This window comes from Brachycentrus maculatus, unplaced genomic scaffold (genome assembly GCF_059751285.1).
Source record: "Brachycentrus maculatus isolate JH-2025_06_01 unplaced genomic scaffold, ASM5975128v1 h1tg000196l, whole genome shotgun sequence".
NCBI classification, from domain to species: domain Eukaryota; kingdom Metazoa; phylum Arthropoda; class Insecta; order Trichoptera; family Brachycentridae; genus Brachycentrus; species Brachycentrus maculatus.
Genome location: NW_028280947.1, coordinates 2,073,891 through 2,087,359, shown reverse-complemented (window position 1 = coordinate 2,087,359; position 13,469 = coordinate 2,073,891). Strand labels below are relative to the sequence as shown.

The window sequence follows — 13,469 nt, the reverse complement described above, 5'->3', positions numbered from 1 at the left end:
ATTATTCACGCTACGTATTCAGTGATGGGATTCAAAATTTTCAAGAACCGGTTCGCCCTTTAGGTACTACCCTTACCCTCCCCCCCCCCCATAAAAAAATAGTTTTTACATTTATTCATTTATTTGTATCTTCATCTTGCATGAAATAACTAAAAAAAATAGTAACAATGAACAGAGTACATAAAAGAAAATAAATGAAAAATAATTCATTCAGTTTTATTTAAATACTTCCAAATTGCCTTTTGGTTGTCGTCTACACGCTTTGATTTTCTTTTTTAATCCTAGTGTCATCAGCTGTGGGGTTACATTTTCTTGACCAAGTTTGTACTGATGGAACTGGGTCCCAGTTATCTAATGGGAGACCTATCAAATCAATCGTCATCAAATTAACTACATTATTAATATTAAAGTGACTTCTTCTATAAAATATTCATTGCAGAAAAGTTACATCGCCGTTCAAGCACATCCTATGCATGAGAAGATTGCATGAACGTGGAAAAGGCGAAGGTTGTTTGCAAAGACAGCTTGGTGAGGCTTTCTATTCTAACTGCCTACCCCTGCGAAAAGGTGGATGTTAGTTTAGTTACTTAGAAAATATACTCACATGAATAATGACGAATTAAAAAATATGTATCGAAAATCGTTTCGAGGAAAAATATACATATTTTTCATAATTATTTCATTCTTATCGTTCATTCGATGTTAAATGGAGTAGACGGGAACCGGCGTATCTCGGTGCATTGTAATTTTTATTATTGTTTTGTCTGTAAGAAAAATATTTACAAAATTTAATTAAATGATCAAAAAAACAAGATACGCCATATTTTTCCGGAATATTGGAATTTTATTTGCTTCGCAGAAATATAAGTTACATAGTTTTATCTTTATGTTATCAATTGTTTTATTTGATATAATCCAGCACCAACTTTTTTTTTCAACTAATTTTAGAAAATTACAAAAAAAGTCTTGCAAAAAAGTGTCCTTATAAATAATATAAATTGTATAAATAATTATATTATATTAAAAACATGCAAATTTGGATGATTCGAGGATTAAATATGGAATTTGTTTCGATTTTTCATAGTCATAGTCTTAAAATGGTAAAAAAAAACATAACATAAATATATATATAAATATATATTATATATATATATATATATATATATATATATATATATATATATATATATATATATATATATATATATATAAATATATATATATATATATATATATATATATATATATATATATATATATATATATATATATATATATATATATATATATATATATATATATATATATATATATATATATATATATATATATATATATATATATATATATATATATATATATATATATATATATATATATATATATATATATATTTGTCCCTGGGAATCGAACTCAAGACCTCCAGCATAGTAGCCAAACGTCCTAACCAATACGCTAATTATTATTCACGATACGCGATATTCGATCGATATGCATACGTATTAATCCGAAATTAAAGTAAAATTAATTATTTAACGAAAATAACGCTTCATAAATTACCCAAATTCATTATTTATAATTATTATTATTCAAAATACTACATCAGTTTAGTAGTCCACGGTAATTTCTCGAGATTCATAGTCCAGATTTTTTATCAGAATGGAGAATTGCGAATTGCGTTCTGTAAATAATTATCATCGACTCCATCTCGACCGATTCAATAGAACGATAATTATTTATCACGTACGCAAACAATATAAAATAGAGTAATCTACGAAGTAGTCAGCATTTTCATATTAAAAGTCCGTGCAACACTTCGTATTTTTTTACAACGCATGGTGATTCGGCGTCGAGTTATGTCCGTTCGAAACGTGGTGTTAAGATAATTAATTCTTGAATAAAAATAAAGAATATTGTTCTTAAATTAATTTTAAAATAATGTTGTCTAATCCGAATATAAACCAAGTGAAGTTGACCCTGGTGGGGGACAGCCAGACGGGGAAAACTTGTATGATCGACGTTTTTATAACGAAAAAATACAACCCTAGTCTTTTGTCTTCACCGTGAGTATTCGCATTTTCTTTATTTTAAACTAAATCTGCTTCTTCTTCTTCTTTTTCTTCTTCATGAGCCCTCTGACCTTTTAAACCTAATATACACACAAAAAAGAGAGAAAAATTAAGAATATATACATTTTACAATTTACATAGAATTAACTCTTGATCATTTACCCATTCCTTTATTTTGCCTTTGTTCCATATTTTATTTTGACCTCTAACATCCATCCGTAAATATTTTTATTTGCACATTTTCAACCTAAATAACCAAATATTATGCCCCTTTCCCCGCAAGCAGAAAGAATAGAACGCCACACCAATCTGTCTCTGCAAGCAATTCTAGCTTCTTCCAAATTCATGCATCTCCTTTATTTTATCTCGATCTTCCTCTGCTTCTACTATCAACCAAATTTGCCTCATTAATTGTATATACTGTTCTTTCTTTACTTATTCGATTCATATCGCTCACTCCTTTCAAGAACGTCATAAATCAAAAAACTTGATTTTTCAGTAGAACGTTTTTAAAGTTTAGCAATATAATACAATGTTTTAAAAATGAATATCAAGCCACTTATTGAACTTTTTACTGTGCAACAGATCTTTTTAGGTAAAACCTGAATGTTTTTTCTCCATTTGAAAAATATTTAGTATACTTATTTCAAAAAATACTTTATCACTTTCTGCCCTGTAGCGGCTAAATATTGAGTTAAAAATATGCCGCTTTCGCTGGGATATAGTACATTTTCTGGGCATTCCGAAAACATGCACAACTGAAAATTTACGATTTTAGATTTATGACGTTCTTGAAAGGAGTGAGCGATATGTCCAAACCATCTCAACACAACTTACTTAATTTTTTCGATAATGCTTATCTCAGCCTTGCATTCTTTCCTTATTTCACCGTTCGAACATGTGTTTATTTATCTTCGTATTTATTTTTATAATCTACACAACTCATGATTAAACAATATTTAATAACATGACCAATATATGTAGTATTACAAACTTTAAACCAAGGGTGGCCAACACGCGGCCGCATGCGGCCCGCCGGGTGTCTACTTGCGGCCTGCGGAGCAAATCACACATTTTTTCCTTTATTTATTTTATTTCAAAACATATTACGTACATAAATCTATATACATATAATACTCCCGATGAGTAATTTATATTTCTCATTTTGGGACATGGGATTCAGGTTAACAAAACTGGGACACAAATAATAAAGTAACAAAAATGATTTTTTTTAAATAACCAAAACTAATACTAATACATGGCAACATATAAAAACAATTAACAAGTATAATAAATAGGCACAAGAAGCATATTTAAAAGAAATAAATGAGAAAACACAAAGTAAGGAACAAATTTTAAAAAAAAATTGTGGATACAAAACCACCAAAAGAATATTCCATCGTGCGTAGTTCGTATCATATCCCATATATGGGTGTATTTCACTATCCTGGCAATTTCAAGACCCATAATGGCGTCAAGTAGTAAAGACGTTGGACTAAAGAAGAAAAGAGTAACAGAAGAACTGAGAAGTTTTTAAGACAAACGGAGTATATACTATTTTTTCGTGGAATTTAAAACAAAGCCAACATGCCTGATATGCAATGATTGTTTATGATCTTGGTTGGTTTTAATATTAAAACAAATTTGTTTTACGGCCCGGTAGGATATCCCATACCTAAAATCTGGCCCGGCTACAGAAAATGTTGACCACCCATGCTTTAAACGGTACATTTTGTTAAATACATATTGGTATAATATGATCAACTGTCAAACAATGAAAGTATGTTTGTGTCTAATGTGATCACTTTACACACGTGTGTAAAATGATCACAGAAGGCCCAGCATTCCACCGGAGACCACCGGAGAGGTCACATTTCTGCTCACGTACGTTTTTTTTTTAAGAACGTATATTGGATATATTTTTGTTTTTTCGAATATGTATAGAAAAAATATTTTTATATATTTTTTTTATAAATCCTTAATTTTCAATAACTCTTTTCTTTTCAAAACCATGTAATTATTTCGAATAAAAACTAATTTTTTCAATGCAAGAAAAAAATCAATTTCGTAAAATGTTACCTGGATTTAGAGAAAATTAAGATGCGACTTAACGAATACTGGGCTTTAAACCAGTTTATGTAAATATCCAAACATTCTTCTTCATCTATGTTGAGATGTCAAAATTTACAAAGTTTTTTTGCATCATTATTATTAATTAATGTAAATTTTACAAATGGAAATCAAATTTAATTAAAATAAGATATTAATCAATTGATGAACTTCCTGATAAGATAAGCGAGGCCATCTTTGGAAGGCGCGTCATTGGAATATAAAACATTTATCCAAATATCACATTCCTCATTTTATATAATATAATGATTTTATCGTCGTTACTGTACTGTATCGTGGCTACTGAAAATCGGCGCCATTTTTGACAATTCCTTTTATTTTCAATATTTAAATGTTCTATATTAAAATATTGAAAATAAAAGTTACCCAGAACCGATGGAAGTATGTTTTATTTTTTTCAATCGTAAATAAGGTCTCATTTCTTCTTCTTCTTTTTTAATGGCATTTCACCCTTGAAGGGTGCTCTAGCCAGTGTCGAGTAATTTTTTATTTAAAATGTTAGTATTTCTGTCAGTGGGGTTAGTTGTGAGTGTTTTTGCCTAGAATTTTCACTCATGAATTACATGAAATTATAGTAACTTAAAACATAAAGAGTAAATCCACTCACGAGTAGGCATAGGCTATGAAACTTAAAAAGTTGAAGCCCGAGTAGGGTCATAATAAGCGGTGTTGCATAATTTCAGAGTCACTTGGATGCTAGGTAATTTTAAAAAAATAGTGGGGTTTGTTTTATTAGTAATGTTGGTTTGTTTAGTGAGTTATTTTACATCATACCTTCACCTTTACAAATTTATACAATTCATTTTGAGAAATTTACAAATTATTTAATATAAAAGTTTGTTAGGATGTTAATAAGATTGAGATGTTAGTAAGAAATGGAATGTTAATGCTGGAAAGGTCTGAAAGGAAACTCGGGTAGCCGTCATTTTACGGGCACCCAAATAACATGTGATCTAGAAGTTCTTATTTCGAAAAACAATCAAATAATTTTATCTATGGTAGATATGAAAACAATAACAAGGTAGGTACTTATCTGTCAAAATATTTGGAAAATAAAAGAAAAACAAAGTATTACAAGGCTCTATTCTATATTTAGACGCATTTAATATAATCAATGAAAACCAATATGGATTCATGGAAAAAAGAAGCACACAAGATGCAATTGCCAAACTATCATACATCATTCAAGATTCTCTCGATAAATCACTCAACTGTATAGGAATTTTTGTCGACCTAAGAAAAGCTTTCGACAGTATTTCTCATGATAAACTACTATTAAAACTAAAATCTGTCGGAATTACGAGTAAAGCCTTAAAACTTTTCCAGAGTTATCTTCTCGAAAGAACCCAAATTGTCAAAATCAATGAAGCCTATAGCCAACCCCTTACTAGTAATTTCGGTATACCTCAGGGTACAGTCTTAGGCCCTTTACTATTTATCATCTACGTCAACGACATATTTCACCAAAACATCAGCGGTAACATAATATCCTATGCTGACGACACCGCAATAGTTATAAACGGACCCAACTGGAATACCGTAAATGATCGCGCAAATAAGGACATGAAAATCCTAAAATTCTGGTTTGACAATAATCTGTTATCCCTAAATACAGATAAAACATTCTTTATCCCATTTTGTATCCATAAACTCAAAATACCGACAAATATAAAAATTACAGTTCACAATGGTGACTGCAGGGATTCAAATTGCAAAAACTTATGTTCTGTTTTATGTCCAAAAAAAGAAATAAAATATCTAGGTGTAATAATAGACCAACATTTGAAATACCATAGTCACATTAATGAACTAGTAAAACGAATAAGAAAATGCACATATATATTCATTAGAATCCGAAACATACTAACCATCGACAACCTAAAAAGAGTTTACTATGCTATCGTTCACTCACTACTACAGTATGGCATTATTGCATGGGGAGGCTCATACAACAACATACTGAACTCAGTGAAAATAGTACAGAAAACCATAATTAAAGTCATCTTGAAAAAAAAAAACATATTTCCAACAAAATTATTATTTAAAAAATTTCAAGTCCCAAATATAGAATCCATTTATAAAAAAACCGCAGTTTTTCAAATACTAAAGGGTGACAACTATTTAAATTTAACAAAGAATTTATCATCGAGATTCTCAAACGATTTTTCTATTCCAAAATGCAACACCAAGCAATTTCAGCAAAACTTCAAATATTTGGCAATCAAACATTTCAATAAACTCCCTAAAGAAATAAAAAAAATAGATGATATAAAAATCCTCAAGAAAAAAATTAAAGCTCTATACATTTAAATCTTTAAAAAAATATATTAAAAAAACTATTATATCTTTTATTATATAACATTAAACCACGAGTGTAAGTCCCTTTCCAAGCACAAGAGCACAGACTCTTTTATGGAGAGGCACAGCGAATCGAAATATAAAAGTTCTACATATGTATAAATGATTCAAATGTTATTATGTTATAAATAAAAATGTAAATATATTAAATGAATAAAAAAAAAAAAAAAAAAAAAAATGTTTATTTTCTTTTTACGACAGTTGGATTATACGTATTTACTATAGTGCTTTAAATTAATCTGCTTTAATTTAGTGGATTAGTAGGTAGGTACACAATTCAATGGATTATAATATTTAAATTCAGACTTAACGGGATGGATGAAAAAATCTGGTTTAACTTTTACAATATTTAAAAATTCTTATTCCATTATAAAACATTAATATTTACCTTTTAATCTTAATATCCATACTTTAAAAAATATATCAAAACAAACTCACCACGCTTTATAAAAAGCGGCCAGAGATGCACATCTCCAATAGATTTTTCAACTCTCGTGCTGACCACTTTTAAGTAATTGAAATACTAGATCATGCCAGAATTTACTCAGTCTTCCTTTGCTTCTATTTCCAACTGCGTTAACCTCATAAACTTGTTTTACCCAAACCATCTCAACACGCCTTTCTTAAGTTTATCAATGATGCTAATCTGAACCTTGCATTCGTTCCTTACATCACCATTCAAACATCTATCATACATCGTTTTGCCGCACATTCTTCTGAGGAATCGCATTTCGACTGCATTCAGAAAACTTTTATTCTTCTTTGCAAACTCCATGCTTCAGTCCCATAATCAGAACTCCGTTGTGTACTCCTAGTTTAGCTTTCTCTGTTAGGTTTTTATTCAAACTAACTAACTAACCATCACGCCCATTCCCCGCAGGCAGAAAGAATCAAACGCCACACCACTCTGTCTTTACAAACATTCTTCGCCTCTGCCACATTCATCCACCTCCTCATACCCAACGATTATTACGACTCCTGACCCGACCACTTTCAAGTACTTGACATACTTGATTGTGGCAAATTTTCCTCGGTCTTCCTCTGCTTCTTTTTCCAACTACATTCGCCTCATAAATTTGTCTAACCGTTCTTTCCTCACTCATATGTTCCACATGTCCAAACCATCTCAACACACCTTTCTTAATTTTATCGATAATGCTTATCTCAGCCTTGCATTCTTTCCTTATTTCATCATTCGAACATCTATCAAACATCGTTTTGCCACACATTCGTCTGAGGGATCGCAATTTGACTGCATTCAGTCTGCTTTCATCCTTCTTTTGCCAACTCCATTTTATTTACTTTAACTAATTTCAGTGCACCATTCACTCTCCTTTCTTTATCTTAATTAATCTTTCCATCCCTAGAAGACATGTTAATGTGTTTTATTAATTTTATTCCAAATCTATAAGAGATTCAATCACAAATTATCTTAAGTTGCTTGAATTAATTTTTTGTTTCTCACACAACTAAAATTGGTAAAACATTTAGTGAATTCAGATATAAATTAATAAATATTGGTCCCAGCATCCTTTCTATGTCTTTATCAATCTTTCCATCCCTAGATATACTTCCCAAATATACAGAATCAACAGAATTTAAAAAAAATCTTTTTTGTTACTTTATTATTTGGGTTCCAGTCTTGTTAACCTTAATCCCATGTCCCAAAATGAGAAATACAGATTACTCATCGGGAAGATTATATGTATATATGACTTATGTTTGTAATATGTTTTGAAAAAAAAATATATATATATATATATATAAATCAATGTATTTCAAAATTTAATAAAACATTATTCTTATCTTTTAAATTTCAGGTGTGAATATTACTCCCATACTATTGAGGTGGATGGAACTCAACATCCCTCTATACTTATGGACACATCCGGATCAGAGAATTACGATAAACTGAGATCACATTTTCATAAGAATGTAAGTTCTGAAAACATGTATTATATTAGACAATAGGAATTGACTATATGTGTCGCCAAATTTCAAAATCCGCCTGATCCAATTTTATAAGATTTTAATGCTTTAATTAAACGCTTTATCGGAATGCCAATTGTGGGTTTTATTGTTTAAAATATTTAAATACTTGAAAACCCTGCTAAAAAATACTTAAAAACAGTGTTGTATTTCAAATTCCGCTATATCCATGAAACTTGCTTTCTGGCCCATATCGGCCAATCAGAGAGCGGGGATAGGTCTAAAATTAAGATGACATCATTATCGGTTTGTGTCTCTTGTTTGTAAAAGAAAAATGGGAAAATTCTCCATTTCATAATATTTTATCTAATGATAGACAAATCTTTGAAACATGAATGTTACCCGAAGAATTTTGCATTTTTTGTAAAATCGACTTACATGGATCTGGCGGATTTTTAAAGTAGGCGACACATATATATACATTTGTTACTGGAGAAAATTTGTTATAGGAAAAATATTTAAAAAAACGTTTTCCCACAACAATACATGTTTAAAAAAAATCATTAAGCATAAAATATGGTTCTGTAACAGAAAAAAGATACTTATTATTTCTGTACATACATACATGGGGAAGGCAATGAAGAAGACAATGGTGGCGCATGTGAGGAGAATGAAACAATCCAGACTCCCCACATTGCATTGCACGGCAACCCCAAGGTAGACGACTTCTAGGCACACCAAAGAGATAGATTAACAGCTGGGAATCGACATTGCTGGAGGCTAATCCCTCTTAAAAACATACCACAAGGTCCTTAAAAACATACACCAAGAAGAAGGAAAAGAACATTTATTTTTTATTTTTTAGTCAGACTCAGATTTAGGAACGTCTATCAAGGCTTGCAGGGTCAAATCCTCTTATTCCATCCTTAAATAAAGCATTTCAATAATAAACAATAAAATAATAATTTATTATTACAAGAAAAAGTTTATTTCTTGCCTGCTAGGTTATTGAAAAACCTTTCCAAGGTTGTCTCTTTCTCCTCCTTCAACAACTACTGGCAAGGGTGTCGTATTGTAGAGATGGTTGACCCTGTTGGTCTCAGCTGAGTTTGGATAGCGAGTGTCGGTAAATTCCTGAACCTCTCACCATTTGAACAGGATATCCCCGATGGCAGCAGTTGAGATTATTTGATTTGATTGCTCCACCTTGTTATCAGATGAAGCTTCCTTTTGAGCTTTATCATGTTGCTGGATTAGAAGTGCTTGGAGCTCTTCAGTTGTCAGCTCTATGTACAAGTGCATTGGCTGCGTGCGACCTTGGGGCATTAAGATGAAAAACGATACAGTCCGCTGTGTGAAGCACGGTTCGTTGTATGTGAGTCGCGTAATAGACAAACAGAAGTTGGTTTTTGAAGTGGCAGCTTTTGTTATACGAGGCATCACTGTATTTTTTTCAAATAACGGTAATAAATAAAACAGTAATTTGATAAAAAGTATCTGGTTAATCCAGGATAAAATAATCAGTTATAGAGAAAGGTGGTACCACATTCTCGATAAAATCAGGAAAAACCATTTAAAATTGGACATAAAATGCCCGATGCTTTAGAAATAAAATGGAAGGTCAGGTATTGTGTTGTAAAGCAATTGACAGTCTGCATTCTGCTAAAGATAGCTGGAGGTAAAACGTCCAAGAAGTGACAAACTTGTATAACAAATGATATTTTCTTTGTTTTACAGACCAGCTGCTTTATAATGTGTTACGCAATAGACGAAAGGAAATCTTTTGACAATATTTCCCACCGATGGTTCCCCATTATTAGTAAAAATAACACACATAAAAATAAAATACCCTTTATTTTAGTAGGTAAGTCAATGTTTATTCATTTGTATCTGATTTCACCAAATATTACACCAAATTTAGCTTCGTGAGTAGGGGAAAAAAATCATTCAAGCAATTTGTATTTCTTTTGTCAGTTGCCTTAGAAAATTTTCTTTGCCTATTACGTACAAGGATTAATAGCATATTTAGTTTATATCTCTTAAAAAAGGAAGTGGATGTGTATAACTTTATTCATTTATTGTAAACTATAGTTCACAATAAATTAATAAAGTTAATCCCTAAAACAAAAGATAAGCAACTTCTATTGAAAATGATTTTTGTTTGAATTTTTTACAGTTTTGAAATAAAATTAACTAAACACATTCAAAGCGTGTTTTCTAGGGAAGGAAAAATCTATAAAGATATAGAAAGGAGAGTAAATGCTGGGAACAGAATGGACAGTGCATTTTAATCAGCTATATCAAATATACCTATCAGCGAAAGCTGAACTGGCAGTTCACAGCAGAATTCTGGTTCCAATGCAAATATATGAAGTATGAATGTATGAAGTGAAGCATAGAGTTGGTAAAAGGGTGAAAGAAAAAATGCGATCCCGAAGTGCGAAACGAGGTATGATAGATGTTTGAATGGTGAAATAAGGAATGAATGCAAGACTGAGATAATCATTATTTATTGATACTATGTATTAATATATTGATACTACGTATCAATATATGAATAGCTACGTATCTGTTGCGTATGTTTTCTGTTTTATGTGTTTACTGTTTTTTTTTTTTTGCTGTGCCTTATAGCACTTATTTTTACTTTATTGCTCTTCTCCACTTTACATCTTATAACTGTTTATGTTTTTTTTATTACTATTTTTACTTTAGCTCCAAATTAAATCTGCCCATTAATCTTCTTAACTTTTGCTATATTTTATTCTTGTTGTTTACTTTTAACTCATTTAACATTTGTGAAATTTTGTAATTAAAATATTACAATTACCTGTTTTATTTGTTATTCATTATTGTAAATGTATTTATATTCTGTTAAATTTCTAAATAAATAAAATTATTGATAAAATTAAGATAGGTGTGTTGAGATGGTTTGGACATGTGGAACGAATAAGTGAGGAAAGAACAGTAAAACGAATTTATGAGGCGAATGAAGTTGGAAATAGGAGTAGAGGAAGACTAAGGAAAACTTGGCATGATCAAGTATTTCAAATACTTGAAAATGGTCAGATCGAGAGTCGGAACAATCGGCAGGTATGCATGAGGAGATGTATGCATGTGTAAAAGGCTAAGTTGAAAAGACTGATTGGTGTGGCATTCTATTTTCTCTACCTACCCCTGCGGTGAAGGAGCATGATAATTAGTCAGTTCTCTCAAGTAAAATATACATAAAAGACTTTTTTATGTATTCCAGGAACAAAATCTGATTACAGAACAGAAGAAACTGGCAAAGATCTGGTGAAAACAAAAGAAGGGCTAAAGTTGGCTAAAAAACTAGGGTATGTTACTTTAAAAAATATCCACAAAATATATAATTTTACATTATCATCCCAAACATATTAGCGGGGCTTTTTTTCCATGTAACATGGTGGAACGGCGTTCCGGCACCTTTTATCACAGATAAATATATTTTTTTAATTTTTAAAATCAATTAGATGAAACAATGTTTGCGCTTACGTAATTACAATCTGAATTTATAAAATTTGTCAAAATGACAGAAAAAGTTACTTAAAATTTCGTTTAAATGATATTCAAATAAGATTTGTTTTAGTAAAAAGCTTGACATGAAGTGAGTTCCAAGACCATTTTTCTTTTTAAAAAAATCCCTGCATATTACCATCTAAAATTGATACATTTACTATGCGAATTTTCATAGTTAGATCAACTAATAATTTTGGTCTCATTTCAGAGCCGCTGTTTTTCTGGAATGTTCTTCTAAGGAGCAAATAAATCTTGATCAAGCATTTCTGGAAGCAATTCGAACCATTGAACACAACTCAGGAACTAAACAGTGTGCCGTGAAAAAAAATTGCAAGGGCTGCGTTATTTCATAGTAATACGACATAGTACTCATTTACAATCACATCTCAGAGCTTTAATATATAGGTATAGTAATTTAAGTATTTGTATGTTCATATATATGTTAAAATAAAATTTTTAAACAAAATTAATTCTTGAAAAAAAAATCATCCTTCTTTTGGATCAATGCAGCAAAACTGATCAGATAGAACAGAGATGAAAAACCTTCACATTTCGAAAGGTCATAATCATTTATCTGATTCAACATGAGGAAGCATCTGTAAAAAATTCAAGACAATCCAATCTACCGCCCGACCCTCAGTATACTAATCACTAGTAACCGTAAACCCAATTTTCACCTGCGCAATGTTTTTTGGTGTCTCTCGCTATCTACCAAAAGTAAGCAAATAAAACGCTTAGGTATAAGCGTCTCCCACTCTATTTGCCCCTACATTTTAACAAACAATGTAAGGCAATGGTACATACAGCCTCTTGACTACATTGACGGGCCTTATACTTGTGCCAAATTTAACCGTATTGTTGGTAGAGAGTGGGAGACGCTTATAAGCATTCTATTTGCTTACTTTTGGTAGAGCGCGAGAGATGCCAAAACACATTGCATGGATCAGAATTGAGTTTGCGGTTACTTGTGATTAGTATACTGAGGGTCAGGTGGCAGACTGTCGGAGTATAATTAGGGTCGGGTTTGATAAAATGAACTTACTAACGCATTAAATTTGGCAAGTGCGTCTTTGCTGTTGCGGATCTGATACCATGGAATGCTCTTCCATGAGCCATTTAAAAATATCAGAGCGAAACAATCTTCAGAAGAAGAAAATAAAATGTATATATTCTGATAATCATTTATCATTTACTTGTACTAATTGAGTTTCATTTCACATAAGAAGTTTTGAAAACTACAGATGTTATCATCGACAGACAGAATTGTTAGTTTTTGTAAGCACCTGTCAATGAAAAATCTGTAGTTTTCGCAACTAGTCGTGTGAAATAAAACTTAATTAATGGTCTAATACAAGTGTTTAATTTTTAATAATCAACATGCCATTCCACAAAGTTTATGTAAAATCAATAAGTAATATAAGTAATCATTCATTGAGTATTCGTATT

The 13,469-nt window shown here is 30.9% G+C and overlaps 1 protein-coding gene and 1 long non-coding RNA gene across 3 annotated transcripts in view; one reads left to right on the top strand and one right to left on the bottom strand.

The window, feature by feature from the left end:
- Positions 1–4,535, bottom strand: part of LOC148307626 (uncharacterized) — an 8,095-nt gene extending 3,560 nt beyond the window's left edge. The window contains exons 1-3 of one of the 2 annotated variants that reach the window (XR_015837810.1): positions 4,149–4,535; positions 605–764; positions 158–363 (exon numbers count right to left, since the gene is read on the bottom strand). This is a non-coding gene — a long non-coding RNA (uncharacterized LOC148307626). Of the gene's footprint in view, positions 1–157; positions 364–604; positions 765–4,148 lie in introns of those variants that run through there. The other variant, XR_015837811.1, reaches the window with a different exon arrangement.
- On the top strand, positions 1,554–13,469 carry LOC148307625 (ras-like GTP-binding protein RhoL). Its single transcript, XM_088263131.1, has 5 exons — positions 1,554–2,063; positions 8,378–8,492; positions 10,224–10,350; positions 11,737–11,821; positions 12,232–13,469. The coding sequence occupies exons 1-5, from the start codon at positions 1,939–1,941 to the stop codon at positions 12,374–12,376; spliced, it is 597 nt and encodes a 198-aa protein (XP_088119257.1). The 5' UTR covers positions 1,554–1,938; the 3' UTR covers positions 12,377–13,469.

Coding starts and splice junctions, on each gene's coding strand:
- LOC148307625 (XM_088263131.1), top strand. CDS start 1,939: ATGTTGTCTAATCCGAATATAAACCAAGTGAAGTTGACCCTGGTGGGG. Junction 8,493..10,223: donor GATCACATTTTCATAAGAAT/GTAAGTTCTGAA, acceptor TTTGTTTTACAG/ACCAGCTGCTTTATAATGTG. Junction 10,351..11,736: donor AATACCCTTTATTTTAGTAG/GTAAGTCAATGT, acceptor TATGTATTCCAG/GAACAAAATCTGATTACAGA.